This window comes from Gambusia affinis, linkage group LG12 (assembly GCF_019740435.1).
Source record: "Gambusia affinis linkage group LG12, SWU_Gaff_1.0, whole genome shotgun sequence".
NCBI lineage: Eukaryota > Metazoa > Chordata > Actinopteri > Cyprinodontiformes > Poeciliidae > Gambusia > Gambusia affinis.
The window spans coordinates 26,824,203-26,838,280 of record NC_057879.1 but is presented as its reverse complement, the minus strand read 5'-3'; the positions used below and the strand labels follow the sequence as shown (position 1 = coordinate 26,838,280).

Here is a 14,078-nt window from a genome sequence, read left to right as displayed (position 1 = left end):
ACCGGAATGTGAATTAATTTTCACTCCTGCAGCATCTGAACGATATTCTACCTGTTGAGAGGGAAGGAGTCAAATCTGTTCGAAAGCAGAAGAAAAAGATTTTTCAGCGTTTTTCTGCTGCAGAGATTTTTTTTTTGCAGGTGCAAATATTTACTCAGAACCTGAAGAGCTCACTGGCTGGGAATAAACAGTTCGACTGAACTCCGTCCAGTTTCTGCTTGGATGTGTTTTCTGTTGCACTCGAGCGCCACCTTCAGTTGGCTGCATGGATGTGATTTGGGAACCTGTTGGTCAGCTGGACGCACTTGTTGATGCAACATTTCACCCTCAGCAGATCAAACTGGGACAGAATTGATCTGGATTTGAATCGGAATGAGTTTAAGAAATAAAACGTGGAGAAGCTGGAGGACTTCAGACAGGAAGAGAAGAACAAGAAGAAGAAGAAAAAGAACAAGAAGAAGAAGACAGGCAGATGGGAGGTGGAGGAGATGAGCACCAGGTGTGACCAACCAGGAGGAAACAGAACAGCTGGAGGAAAACCTGAGCAGGGAAACTGAAGGAATGGGACTGATGAACAGGAACTGACCGGAAGAACGTCAAAAAGAATCTAAACCAAAACACAGGTATGGAAAGCCATTAGTGACGATAATCAATAACCCGAAATAACACACGTATTAAACCTAGTGAGAGCCAAATGCACAAACACATTTATCATTTTTGTGAGGGAAGTGAAACTGAAAATGTTTTTCATAATATTTAATTCATGATTTTTATCTGTGATTAGTTTTTCACAAAGTGCCTGATTGGTTTGGATAAATTTTTATTCTTCAAACAAAACTGTCGTCTGAAAACTGCTTTACTTTATTATTTTTGTTTAATAATCTGAAACAAAAAGAAGTTCTGATTGTTTTTCTAAACTTTGGCGCAGCAGATTATTTCTAGCTTTTTAAAATAATCAAAACAATTAATATTCTGTAATGCAATTATTACAAGTGAAATAGAAACATGGCAAAAAGGTGGCATGAAGATAAGGAAGGTGTTTATATGAAATACAAACAGTGATAGTTCAAAATATTAGTGAAAGAAATAGAAGAGAAGAAATAATGAATTATAAAAATATGTGAGCCTGAAAGGGACAAATTAAGAAAAATAGAAGAACAGAGCAGGAACTGAAGGAAACAGTCAATATTTACAGGTTAAGAAAACCATTATTTATTATTCATAAAACAAAATTAAGAAACAGAATATAATGGATGTGAGGCCGTGTTGCTACAACTCAACCTTAAAGTTGCTTTTAATAGAAAAGAAGAAGAAATGAGGCCGGCTCCAATACTGAAGTTTAGCAAACCTCAGACAAACAAATAATGTCAGAGGTCAATTTCAAGGTCAATTTCAAGGTCAATTTCAAGGTCAATTTCACGTCATTTCTGTCTTTCAGCCGACAGGTATGAAAATCCTCTGAGGAGTTTTTCATCAGGTCTGTGAGGTTATTTACAGGAAACAACAGAGAAATCAACAATAAAGTGAAAATATTTCACAGCCAGATGGACGTGAAGGTCACGACCTCTCCTTGGTTGTAAATGTGAACGCCGCATTTTAAACGTACAAAACTGGTAAAAACTTAAGATTTTGTGAAAATCAGCCCTCAGAAAAAACTTCAAAATAAAAAACAGCATAAAAAGTGATTAAATGTAAATCCAGCAGTTACTGCACAACGTTTCATCAGCTACCATTAGAAGTTACATACAATCAGCATAGATACCTTCACTGATAGATTACTGATTTGACTTTGATTCTGTGTCGTTATGATGTTTACAACCAGACATGAGCTCGGCTGCAGGCCTTAATCCATTTCTTGTATTATTGAAATGGATCATTAATAGACAGAGTTATTCCAGACTCTGTTTGGATTTTGGAAATCTACCAAATTATAATCCGTCCCTAAACTCTCTGGATAACGGCTGTCGGATGATCAAGTTCCCCACCGACAGCTCTGGACATGATTTCCTGTTATTTCCCTCAAAATCTTCCTGCCGCAGCGATTAACGATGAAGAACCGGAAATGTTGACGGAAGTTCACTTCCTCCAGAAAAGGGGCGTCGGGACAAATGGCGACCGCTGATTGGTCAGTTCCTGACAAACCGCCTAGAATGATTGACAGGTGACGTCATGACAGATGACGTCATGTCACATTGACATATAAGCAAATTGTTCAGTATTTTCTAATTATTAATTTTTCTTTAAAAAGAAAGAAACACGTCTGGGAAAATAGTTTGTTAAAGTTTGTCAAAAACATCAACGCTTCATTCCTGCTTTGTATTTCCTACAGTTGGACTCTAGGGGGCGGCATTTGCAAAGATCTAGAGATTTATTTCTTTTATTTTATTTTTTGTACAATTTCCGTCAATCATCTCCGGTGTGTTGACTGTTTTAAATGTAAAATTTCTCAGAAGCTTTTGTCTCAACAGATGTCTGAATCATAAAGCACAGATCAGTCTGAAGGGTTTCCAAATACAAGGTGAAAATCAGATCAATGAGCTCAACAAATTCAATCACTTTTGCTTTTCAATGTGTGAAAAATGAAGCCGATAATTTAATGACTATAATGAGGAAATCTGCATTAAACTTTACAGCTGTAATAATAAAATGTTTTTAATGTTTTTATTGGAGCAAAATGAAACTTGGATTTAAAATACAGGAACCTGAAAAACAAGATAAAACCTGGTGATTCATCAGAACAAAAACTGTTTTCATTCTGCAAAATGCAAACTGTGAACAGAATATTAAAATGTCTTTTTACAAAACAAAGTTTATAAACCTGAGATTCTGGGAGAACGTTCAGGGATTAGAAAGAAAAACGAATCCTGACGCTCAGATGAATTTATGGAAACATTTTCTGTCTTGTCTCAGAATTTTAATAATTTTATTTCCCTCTTTAAAAACCAAATAAGTTTCTGCCTGTAATGAAAACGACTCAGAAATTCATTTGACTTCAGACGGTTTGAATGAATTTCTTTTATTTTCTTCTGTTTTCATTCAGTAAGAATCTTTTCAGAGTTTTTACAGACAGTCTGAGGTTTCATGAAGGTTTTCAGGTTCAGTTTAATAACAGAAACAGAAACAACTTCAGAGGAAAATGTTCCTTTACAACATGAAACAAGTCAAACTTTAAGACCATTTTACAACATCTTTATTTCCTCCATTTATAAAACACTTTGCAGAAAACAGAGAAGAAAATCTGAGAGAGGAAATTTATTTGGGTTTACAGAACTCTGCAGAACCCGACCAAACCCAAACTCCAGCATGTAGCGGCTGAGTGAATCTGGTCTGGACTCTGTAGATCAGAGTCATGGATTTAGAGACGCTGTAGAAGGACAGAATACCTGCTTCATGATCCAGGAACACTCCCACTCTGGAGGAAACTGGACCTGAGACGGAGGTCCAGTTGTTGTTGTGACCAAATTGATAACCATTTGAGTAACAATCTAAAGCCCAAGATTTGTCATTACCTCCAAATTCACTTTCATTCCCACCTCCTGATCTGCTGATATTCTTGTATGCAACTGCTACAAAAACTCTCCCGCTCCTCTCCACCTCCCAGTAACAACGTCCAGTCAGACTCTCTCTGCTCAAAACCTGGCGCCAAACAGTGAATCTGTCTGGGTGACTAGAATAAGACTGATGTTGATTCATCCAAGTCACCTTCCTGTTCCCCTCTGATAGGACCAGCATTGTTTCTGCTGTGTTTGGATCCAGAGTGATTTCACATGAATATTTTAAGAATCCAGCCCTTGTCGTTGGTTCTGACAGTAGAACATCCACCTGAGTGACCATCAGTGAGATGTTTGTCCATGAGTCTCTCAGGACGTCCTGTAGTTTCTCTCTGAGCTCTGACACAGCTGCTGTCACGTCCTCAAAGTGTCTCAGAGGACGGATGTTGATGCTGGATGAGTGTGTAGACTCACTGAGTGCTGGCAGTGAGAGGAGGCGGAAGAGAAACTGGTTGTGATCCTCTGTGTGTGAGAGCTGCTCCAGCTCAGCGTCTTTCCTCTTCAGCTCAGTGATCTCCTGCTCCAGCTTCTCCTGAACATCTTTGACTCGACTCACTTCAGTTTCCTGCTGGGATCTGATCTGCTGCTTCACATCAGAGCTTCTTTTCTGGAGGAGACGGATCAGCTCAGTGAAGATCTTCTCACTGTCCTCCACTGTTTTATCAGCAGAGTGATTGATGGCCTCCACCTCCTGTTGAAGCAGCTTCACATCTTTCTCTCTGTCCTGGATTCTCTGCTGGATGTTTCCTCGTCTCTCCTCCAGCTCTCTCTGCCTCTCAGTCCTTCCTGCTCTAGCTGACACTGTGTTGTGGCCTTTATGTTCATCCACAGAGCAGAGATAACAGATACACTTCTGATCAGTGCGGCAGAAGATATCAATCACTTTACCATGCTTAGAGCAGATGTTCTCCTGGAGGTTCTTGGACGGCTCCACCAGCTTGTGTTTCTTTAAAGGAGCCACATCATAATGAGGCTGAAGGTGTTTCTCACAGTAAGAGGCCAGACAGAATAAACAGGACTTGATGGCTTTCAGTTTTCTTCCAGTACAGAAATCACAGGCCACATCTTCAGGTCCAGCATAGCGGTGATCAGCAGGAGCAGCTTGGAGTCCAGTCTTCTTCAGCTGCTCCACTAGAGCTGCTAGCATGGTGCTCTTCTTTAAAACAGGCCTCGGTGTGAATCTCTCTCTGCATTGAGGACAGTGATAGTTCTTCTTCTGCTCACCTTCATCCCAGAAACTTTTAATACAGTTCATACAGTAACTGTGTCCACAGGGAATCGTCACCGGATCCTTCAGTAGATCCAGGCAGATCGAACAGGAGAAAGTTTCTCGGTCCGGCTGATTCTGTTCCATTTCTGCTCTCAGTCACAGCGACTGTGAGTTTCACTTCCTGAAAACAGAAACTGGGTTGAGCTCTGATCTGTGACTCATGTCTGAGTGCAGAGAGGCTGCAGCCAATCAGCTTTCTCCCTCTGCAGATTTAAATCAGGACTCTGAGGGAGGGTTGTCAGGATTTTACTGCCTGTACAAGGAGCAGAACTGGGAATCTAAACTTTGTCTCCTCATTTACTATCAATAGTTAAATATTTACAGAGTTTATTCTCTTATGTTCACCTTGAACCTTAAAATAAAACCTTTAACTTCACAAGGAGCAAATATTTAGTCTTACTTTAAATATTTTACACATAAATCATAAACTAAATCATGATCATTATTATAGGCCATCTATAGATAAAAATAACTGATTGACTTGACGTCTGTTTGCACTGACAGGTTAACTGATCAGTGTATTAGATGTTTATGACTTTAGTCTTTCTGCAGCAGAAAGCAGATTATCCTCTACGAAGGAGAAGCCAAACATCAGAACTTACAATTTATAATGAAGAGAAAACTTTTCACATTTCTCTGTAATCAGTTTATTTTACTGAAGAAAGTCAAAGAGACAGAACAGCAGACGTTTATTTTCCTGATCTACAGTAAATGAATTTAGAAAATCAGTTTGAATTTGATGTTAGTTTCAGTTTTTTCTTTGGATCTCAAAGTTCAGTTCATTTCAATCTGAACTGATTTAAACAATATTTGTTCTCCAACAGAGGAAGACAAACCAGAACATCCAAATCCATCAACACAAATATTAAAACAAAACTATTATAAATCTAAACCAGATAAGTTTAGGTTTTCACATATAACAATATTTCTGCCATAAGAATGAAAGAAAACATCAGTAATGAAATCCTTTATGATTTTCAGCAACAAGACAGTTCAAAGTGTTTTACAGGAATTAGAAGGAAATACAAACAAAATAACAAACCAACAGAAAGACAAAAATGTAAAAGTATAAAACTACATATTGATTCCCCGTGTTTAATAAGAGTGAGAAAAAATAATTCTTGTTCTGATGAAACTAAATGTTTGTTTTCCATGTTAGGTAAGATTAGGAATCTTTGTGTGTGTGTGTGTGTGTGTGTGTGTGTGTGTGTGTGTGTGTGTGTGTGTGTGTGTGTGTGTGTGTGTGTGTATGACCATGAACCGTGTAGTGCGGTCTCCCAGGCAACAGTCTGATATGATGGTCTTATCTAAGAACAAATCCTTGGGAGCTCTGCTCCACAGTCACACGGTGGGAAGGTGCATCATGTTTACAAATCATCCAGGAGATCAGAGATAACAGAAACAACAACAAGCTTTATGATGGGCGGAGCCTGCAGCCATATTAATGAGGGTCTGACTAAAGGAAGGCGGAGCTTCCTGCTGCAGCTTCTCCATGATCCCTCAGGCGGAGTTGGAGGTCATCACCATCAGGGTTGACTGCTGTCTGACCTCTGTCAGCGGCTGCAGATTGCAGGTCAGGTGTTGCTATGGTGACGGTGTCCTGACAGGTGGCCCGTGTTTGAAATCACCTCTGAGACAAATAGGTGGGCGGAGCTCCCAGAGACACATGAACCAGGAAGTGATCTCATAAACATGTCAGGTTTTCCGTAACAAGCAGCAGGAAGCGACGCAATATGATATAAACTAAAATCATCGGATGGAAAAATATTAAGTTATGTTCAAATTTTGGTATTTTGAAGACTAAAATAAAAATAATTTCTAAATAAGATAAGAAAAGTTAAAGTTTGTCCAGTTCAGTAGAAAATAACATTAGAACAACAAAGCTGCTGTGTTCAGACAGGATGTCTCACTTTAACAAAACTGTTGGACTGTTTTTTGTTCTTTATTAGATAAATTACTCACAACTCAAACTAATTTTACTCAAGTAGATGTACTGATACTTTGCATTAATATAGTAGAAGTAAAGTGTTTAGTGTAGTGAGACCTAAAATAATATTTTTCCAAAACGATTCAAGTAAATGTGACCAGTTTTTACCACCACAGGTTGTTCTGTCGGGGGTGTAAACCTCTGAATTAGTTTTTGTTTTAAAAAATATTATTCTGACTATTAGTAAATAGAAACACTTTTATTAATCCTAACCGAACAAAAACAGGAAAAGTTTAATCTGATTTAAAGTCAGGCAGTTAGAAAACATAAAGTTTTTTATGGTTTGTGTAAATATTTGGTTCTGATTATATGACAAACCGACTTGCCATTCATCGTCTTCCATTCTGGATGCTGGACGTTTAAAGTGTCTCATGGTCCACATGTTGACAGCAGGAGGAGTCAGTGAGACGTGAGGAAGAGGAGCTGGAGGAGGAAGAGCAGGAGGAGGAGCTTCACTGTCCGGAGGGTCGGGCTGACTGAGTCCCGGACTGAAGCGTCCAAAGTTTCCGCGGCGAGCCGCTTCTGCTCCTCTCTGCTCCGGACAAACGGACCTCGGTCGGATCCAGACGCGCAGCCGCGGGACGCAGAGTGTGACCAGACGGGCTTTGACTGTTCCCCCCGGAGGAAAACTCCTGAAACAAAGAGTGAATGTGACGGAGCAGGAGCATCCCGCGGCTGGCAGGAATGAAGAGGATGCGCTGAAACTCTCGCAAACCTTTAACTTGGAATGAGTTGGATCAGCGACACACAGGGAATCCTCTGGGATTAAAATAAAGAGGAGCGATGGATAACTTCTTCACAGAGGTAAGGAAAGCTGCAGCAGCTGCTGCAGCAGATCAGGAAGCTCCTGCTGCAGCAGATTGATTCTCATAGTTTCTGTGAAACATATAAATGTGATCAAATTTTAGATTTCTGAATTTGTTTCCTGCTGCTGATTGTAAAGAACTTTATATCTGCTATGAACCCGTGACCCGGTCCAGTGAGGCTCGGTGGATTGAAACATGGAGTACCTCAGAGGAGGTTCGGTTCGGGTCCGGTACCAGTAGGTCTTCGGTATTTCCGCACCTCATTTTCTGCTTTCCTCCGAAAGAAGAAGGAGGAAAAATTTCCTTTAGGGATTAATAGACTGAAGCTGAGTGGGTCAGCAGCCACCTGATGAGTGACTGCTCTGGTTCTGGTTCTGGTTCTGGTTCTGGCTATGGTTCTGGTTCTGGTTCTGGTTCTGGCTCTGGTTCTGGTTCTGGTTCTGGTTCAGGCTCTGATTCTGGTTCTGGCTCTGGTTCTGGCTCTGGCTCTGGTTCTGGCTCTGGTTTTGGTTCTGGTTCTGGTTCTGGCTCTGGTTCTGGTTCTGCTTATCTGGATGCTTTGAGGTCCAGCTGATCGTTCTGCACGGTGGCTTCAGGTCAAAGCAGGTAGAGGTTCATCTGGCAGCTCCTGAAGCACCTGACAGTGACTGCAGAAAGAGACGGAACGTTTTAAATCCATTACAGCTTCATCTGAGGTTAAATCCAGTCACATCGTCGGCTTGCATGAGGCTCATTTGCTTCGTTCTTCTGTTTATTTCCTGCTGAACATCTCAGCAGGTTAGTCACACATGAACTGTGACGGTCGCTGCGGTTCAAATCCCAGCAGAACTTTCTAGAGATTCTTTGCTGTTTCCATTAAATGAGATAATAATTGATAAGTCATTAAAAAAGCTGAGCAGCCGCCTGCAAATAATCATTTTACTGCTGTAAACAAACTGATGCGATGCAGAAAAAATGTTTTTATTGCAGTTTGGCAAAATGCACACAGATATGAAAACATGAAGAAACAAAACAGTTTTCATCCAAAAATGTTTTTATTTTTTTATTTTAGAATTTTGCATGTTTACATTAAGTAAATTTATTTTCTTAATTCCAATTTGCTCAGTTTTCTGCATTGATGATGATTGGCTCACCTCAGCATGCGAGATGCTTAAAACTTCAAACTGATGCTTTACTGAACATTTTGATTAATCTGGATAGAAATTAATTGATGAATCACATCATAAACGTCTCACAGATTGAGGTTAAACAGTCGGAGGCTCAGGCTACTGCCTGATGACTCTTCTCTTGAGATGCCGACTCTTTCATCCTCTGCTGACTGAACATGGAGGAGATTCTGTCCAAACTGAACCGTCGTGTCTCTGATCACATTCCTCCTGAACTCAGAATGGTATTAAATAACTTTTACCTCTTTAATGGATTTCATTTTACGTCTGCTGGAAATATTTTCCTTTAACTAGACCAGTCAGCGGCTGGGAGAAGTGTGCTGGCAGAGCTGTTTGATCCATGTGGTTTTACTACATCAGTAAACCACACCTGGTAGTGATGATGTCATCCAGGTGGAGCGTGAGTCATTCCTCAGGGTTCAGCTGCAGGGAAGCGGATTTTAAAACCTGTTCTACCTCATCTAGATCTGTAACGGCCGTTAACTCTGACTTCCTGGTTGAAAGCCCTTCCTGTGCTCTGATTGGTGCTGAGCCGGTTTTGAAATCCAGAAGGAGTTTTTAGTGGAATGAAAGGTCAGAGGTCATGAGAACTTAAAGGTGCGGGTACCGCAGCGTTTCCCCTGCAGTGCAGCGTGGCGCCGGTCCCATGACGGGCCGGCGGGTCGTCTGGTGGGCCGCACCGCCACAGTTACGGGTTTTTAGCTGCTTCAGAGCCAGAAGCAGGAAGACGAGCACAAAAGTTTCAAATGTCGTTGGTTTGGCTTCATGTCTCACTAATCAGAGCCGAACAAAGAGCCCAGTCTGTCAGGAAAAGACGAGGAAGAATCAGGCAAGAAGTTTGAGGAATGAGAACCGGGAAGGAAGCTGGAGGAAACGTTTATTCTCTCTGCTGTAGTTGTAATAAAGTTGTAATAAAGCTGATTGTGAAGTCATGAAATCTGTTTTTAAAGTTCTGCTCATCCAAACCTCTGAGTTTTTAAAATCTATTAGCATTTTAGAAAATCTTCCTCATTCATATTTTTGGTGTTTTTATATTTTTTTACAATTTTTTTTTTAATCCAGGAATTTCAAAATTTGTAGTTCTTTTATTAATAAAATAAATTGTGAAACATAATTTGTTCCTGTAATCAAAAAACTTTTAGTTTATATTCTCGAATTTCTTTTTTTTTGTTGTTTTCTGTCTTTATATCAAAGTTTAATCTCAAGACTTTTGACATTTTTATTATTTTTCAGCTTTTAAAGTCATGTTGTTGTTTTTTAAAGCTTATTTTTGGTATAACTAATATAGTTAAAAACTGTTCATGTTTTATATTGAAGCAAAACTATTAGTAAAAACTACTTAAAATGATTATAGAATTAGTTTATTTTTGTATTTTCTAAGATTGTCTGACATCATATTTGATAAAGGATGAAGAACTTTCTTTAAAAGATGCCAAATTTTGTCCAGAAGTTTTTATTCCCCTCCAGTGATTATTTAGAGCCTGAGGATCACCTGGTTGTCATGACAACAGGAAGCGTTGGAGTTTGACTTTATATTTTTATGTTCTGGTTGATGGATCATCGTTTTAGAACATATTATTTCAGTCACATCATTATTACAGCAGTTGCTTTTAAAACTACAATCTGTGAGCATGACTGCAACTAACTACAGTTTATTCTTCTGACCCGACCTGCCCGAGCCACCGAGCAAGGCACTTCTTCAAACATGAAATCAAATCCCAGAGTTGGGGATAATTTCATAGTCGCTGCAGATCCACATCCGGTCATAAATAGTCGTTTGTGGCGTTTGTTTTTGTGTTCCAGCCTGAAACACGGACATTAAAAACCCACAACCCAGTTTTAGTTGTTGTTCAGTCGGTCTCACGCAGAGAAAACTCCTCCAGTTACTGAGGCTGTCGTACTTTATCCAACAGTGGTGCTTTTATTTTGAAGTAAAACAAAAACAACTCACTTTCTTTTAAACATTTTCCTCCAAGATGCTGGAAAAAAAAAACTTTTGGGAACAAAAAATCTTCACCATTAGTATCGATATGCAGCTTGGATTTGATTTATTGGATTTATGCAGTTTTACATGGATTTGATCAGAGAATAGGTGACGCAATGTTTTCTACACCAACGGTATGCCTCTGGGTTTTTATTTTATTGTAGAATTTGTTAGATTTTTCTGCTTTATTTGTTTAATTCTTCTCTAAAACCTGGGAATGTTTCGTACGGTAAAACCGGAAACTCCGGGATAAAACCCTGAAACTGATGAATCTGAGCAGAACTGAGATCGTTTTGTTACGCTGGGCTCAAACTCTGCACAGATGTTCATTCCACTTTCTTTCTCCATCTTCCATTTGGCTTCGGAACCAGAATCAGCAGCATTCTGGGCCCGGTCCGGTGTGAAATGCCTCAGCTGCAGGACGGCTTTCTGCCTGTGGTGAGAAATGCAGCAGGTTTAAAGGAAGCGTCATTTTCTCCACTGTTTGGTTTGAGGAGGAACACAGACCTCTGCTGCTGCATGCTGCCTGACGGTGTCACCACAGACGGTGTCGCCACCTCCAGCAGAACTGCGTGTCTCTAATTACTGAGCTGCAGCCAAAACAGTCTGGACCGGAGCCGGCGCTGCCTATAAATAGAGTTTCCACAAATCCAGAGCGCCGTTTTTCATCACCTCGCCATTTAAACAAAAAGCCGTTTTCCTGCACAGCGACAATCAGGCAGAATTTCCCCCGCTGGATTTTTACAGGAAAGTTACTGAACCGAGACCAGAACCCGTAAAGCTGCTGCAGGTTTCAGCTCCACGATGAAGGAAGGATTTATATTCAGACAGAAAAACCACGGAGGAAATTTCTACCACAAAACTCAGAAATTTTTAGATTAATTTCAGAAATTTTCTAGAAAAATTTGGCAAGTTTCTCAGTTTTAAAAGTCCAAAATTTTTAGACTGTTTGTTTCTGAGTAGAAAAGTGGAAAACTTTTGAAACTGAGACATTTTTCTTTTTTTTTTCCAAGTCTTAAAATTTTAGACTTCAGATAGAAATTTCAAAGTTTTTGTAAAAAAATTCTGAGTTTAATCTGAGAATTTTCTGATTTTTTTTTTGTTGGAAATGAACTGTTTTTTTTCCAGTGGCGGTAATGGGCCGTCGTAGTTTCAGGAAGAGAGGAACGTGTTGAGGGAAGTTGGTCGGTTCTGGTCTTGGCTGACGTCATGGACTGTCCAACCTGTCAGAACCTTTAAAATAAAAACAGATTAAAACGTCAAACATGTTTAAGTTTCATCTGCAGAAACGAAGCTTCTGCAGGAAATTCATCTGAAACGTTTTTAAACTGGAGTCTCGTTTCAATCAACGGCCCGTCAGGCTGGTTCTGGTCGGATTGGGTCCAATAGTCCAAAAGCGCTGACCCGGAGTGTGTTTTACCTGGAGTGTGTTTTACCCGGAGTGTGTTTTACCCGGAGTGTGTTTTACCCGGAGTGTGTTTTACCTGGAGTGTGTTTTACCTGGAGTGTGTTTTACCCAGAGTGTGTTTTACCTGGTGTGTGTTTTACCTGGAGTGTGTTTTACCTGGAGTGTGTTTTACCCAGAGTGTGTGTGTTGACAGCTCAGTCAGTCGGTTTGTTTTTATTTGACCTGAAGGTGTGGAGCTTCGGCTGTTAGCCAATCAGAGAGCAGCTCTGCCTCAGGTGTGTGTTTGCAGTGATCACAGTATTAGTGACGGTAAAGTCGTTCAACAAAGAGCAGGTCAAAGGTCAGGTCAGGTCAGTCACGTTCTGCTCAGGGTCTGGATGAATGAATTAGTATTTTCTGGGTGTTTTGCAGCCGATCGGACGGACGGAACCACGATTCATTTCCATAAACTATTGTTTAAAAAACAGCAGCAAGTTTCTCTTGTGATCTGCAAACTGAACTTTATGCTTCATTGAAACATAAAGTTGGATTTATTGTGTTGAATCAATTATTTAAATAATTGCTAATTAATTTAGTAACTGATTAATGATAGTTGGATGACACAGACTGAAGAAAAGAAGAGTTAGAGCAGAAAATAATCTAAACATTTAACATAAATAAATCTTTGTTTTTAATTCCAGAACTCCACCCGTCAGTTTTAGCTTCACCAGGTTCAGATTCTGTAAAATCTCCCATTTAAACCTTTTAACTCTAATTATTCATCCATTAATCAGAGAAATGATCCCCAGATCATCTTTACTACAAATAATCAACCATCAACTGAAGAAATGAAGTAAAGTGATCAGTAGATCCAGCAGGTTGTTTCATCCACGGTCCAGTTTCTGGACCAGGACCAGAAACTGTCCGGTCCTGGTCCAGTTTCTGGACCAGGACCAGAAACTGTCCGGTCCCGGTCCAGAAACTGTCCGGTCCCGGTCCAGAAACTGTCCGGTCCCGGTCCAGTTTCTGGTCTCTGCTCTGACCAGCCGCTCATCTCAACCTGTTTCTGCTCCGTTGGAACAAATCTTTTTGTATCCAGACGGTTTGTTTCTCCTGAATGTCAGATAATTATTATGATGTTATTAAGATAAAATCCCAGAGATGCTCAGAAACTTTGGGATGTTTTGTGTCAAAATGACCTAAAATTGATGCAGAAATCAGTGAATTTGAGTCTATAAAATAAAATGATCCCGATCTTGTTTCCTGTCAGTGAAATGCATTGTGGGTAAATCAGCGGAGCCCGGTGTTAGCTGGAGGTTTGTGGGAATATGCAGGTCTATGGTCCGAGTTGGCACAGCTGTGCTGCAGTTATGCTGTCAGAAAATAAACCCTGTCGAAGATAAATGATGAGCAAACATGAGCGGCTGCAGCAGCTGCAGCAGCTGCAGCTCCGGCGGTCCGAGCTCAGTTCTGGAGACGATAAACCCAGAGAACCCGACTTCTGCTCCACGCTCCGGTTCTCCAGGAGTCGGTTTTATTCCTGCTGCTAGAAGCCTCAGCTGCATTTCTCATTAAAACCCATAAAAAGAAACGGCCCAATCATCGCCGTTAATCGGCTCGCCGCAACAAAGGCCGGCCCTGCCCTCGTTCTGCTGCGGCGTTTTAATGACGGAGCCACACAGTTTCTCTCCCCTCCTGCTTTTGCTTCATGGCCTGTTTTAACGTTGAAACACGACACCTGTGGAGCCGCCAAGCCGAGCTGGAAGGAATTTAAACGGCTGCAGATCTGAGCTGGAAACGGCCTCGGCTCTGCAACACGAACAACCAAACTCCTCCAGTCTCCACCAGGTTGTTTAGAGAACGTTGATAAGTAACTGCTGGGAGTCTGAGGCCTTTTAGACACAAATGACTGACATACTTCTGTTCT

At 40.6% G+C, this 14,078-nt stretch overlaps 2 protein-coding genes across 2 annotated transcripts in view; one reads left to right on the top strand and one right to left on the bottom strand.

Annotated features, from left to right (window-relative positions):
• Positions 1 to 3,084: 3,084 nt before the first annotated feature.
• Positions 3,085 to 4,925, bottom strand: LOC122841689 (tripartite motif-containing protein 16-like). Its single transcript, XM_044135230.1, has one exon. It carries the CDS (start codon positions 4,903 to 4,905, stop codon positions 3,253 to 3,255), a length of 1,653 nt encoding a protein of 550 aa, XP_043991165.1. The 5' UTR covers positions 4,906 to 4,925; the 3' UTR covers positions 3,085 to 3,252.
• A 2,281-nt stretch (positions 4,926 to 7,206) lies between these two features.
• myo10 (myosin X) overlaps positions 7,207 to 14,078 on the top strand; it is a 101,801-nt gene continuing 94,929 nt past the window's right edge. Inside the window, exon 1 of the mRNA XM_044135343.1 lies at positions 7,207 to 7,612. Coding sequence (XP_043991278.1) covers positions 7,592 to 7,612 — 21 coding nt within the window. The 5' untranslated portion in view covers positions 7,207 to 7,591. The remainder of the gene's footprint in view (positions 7,613 to 14,078) is intronic.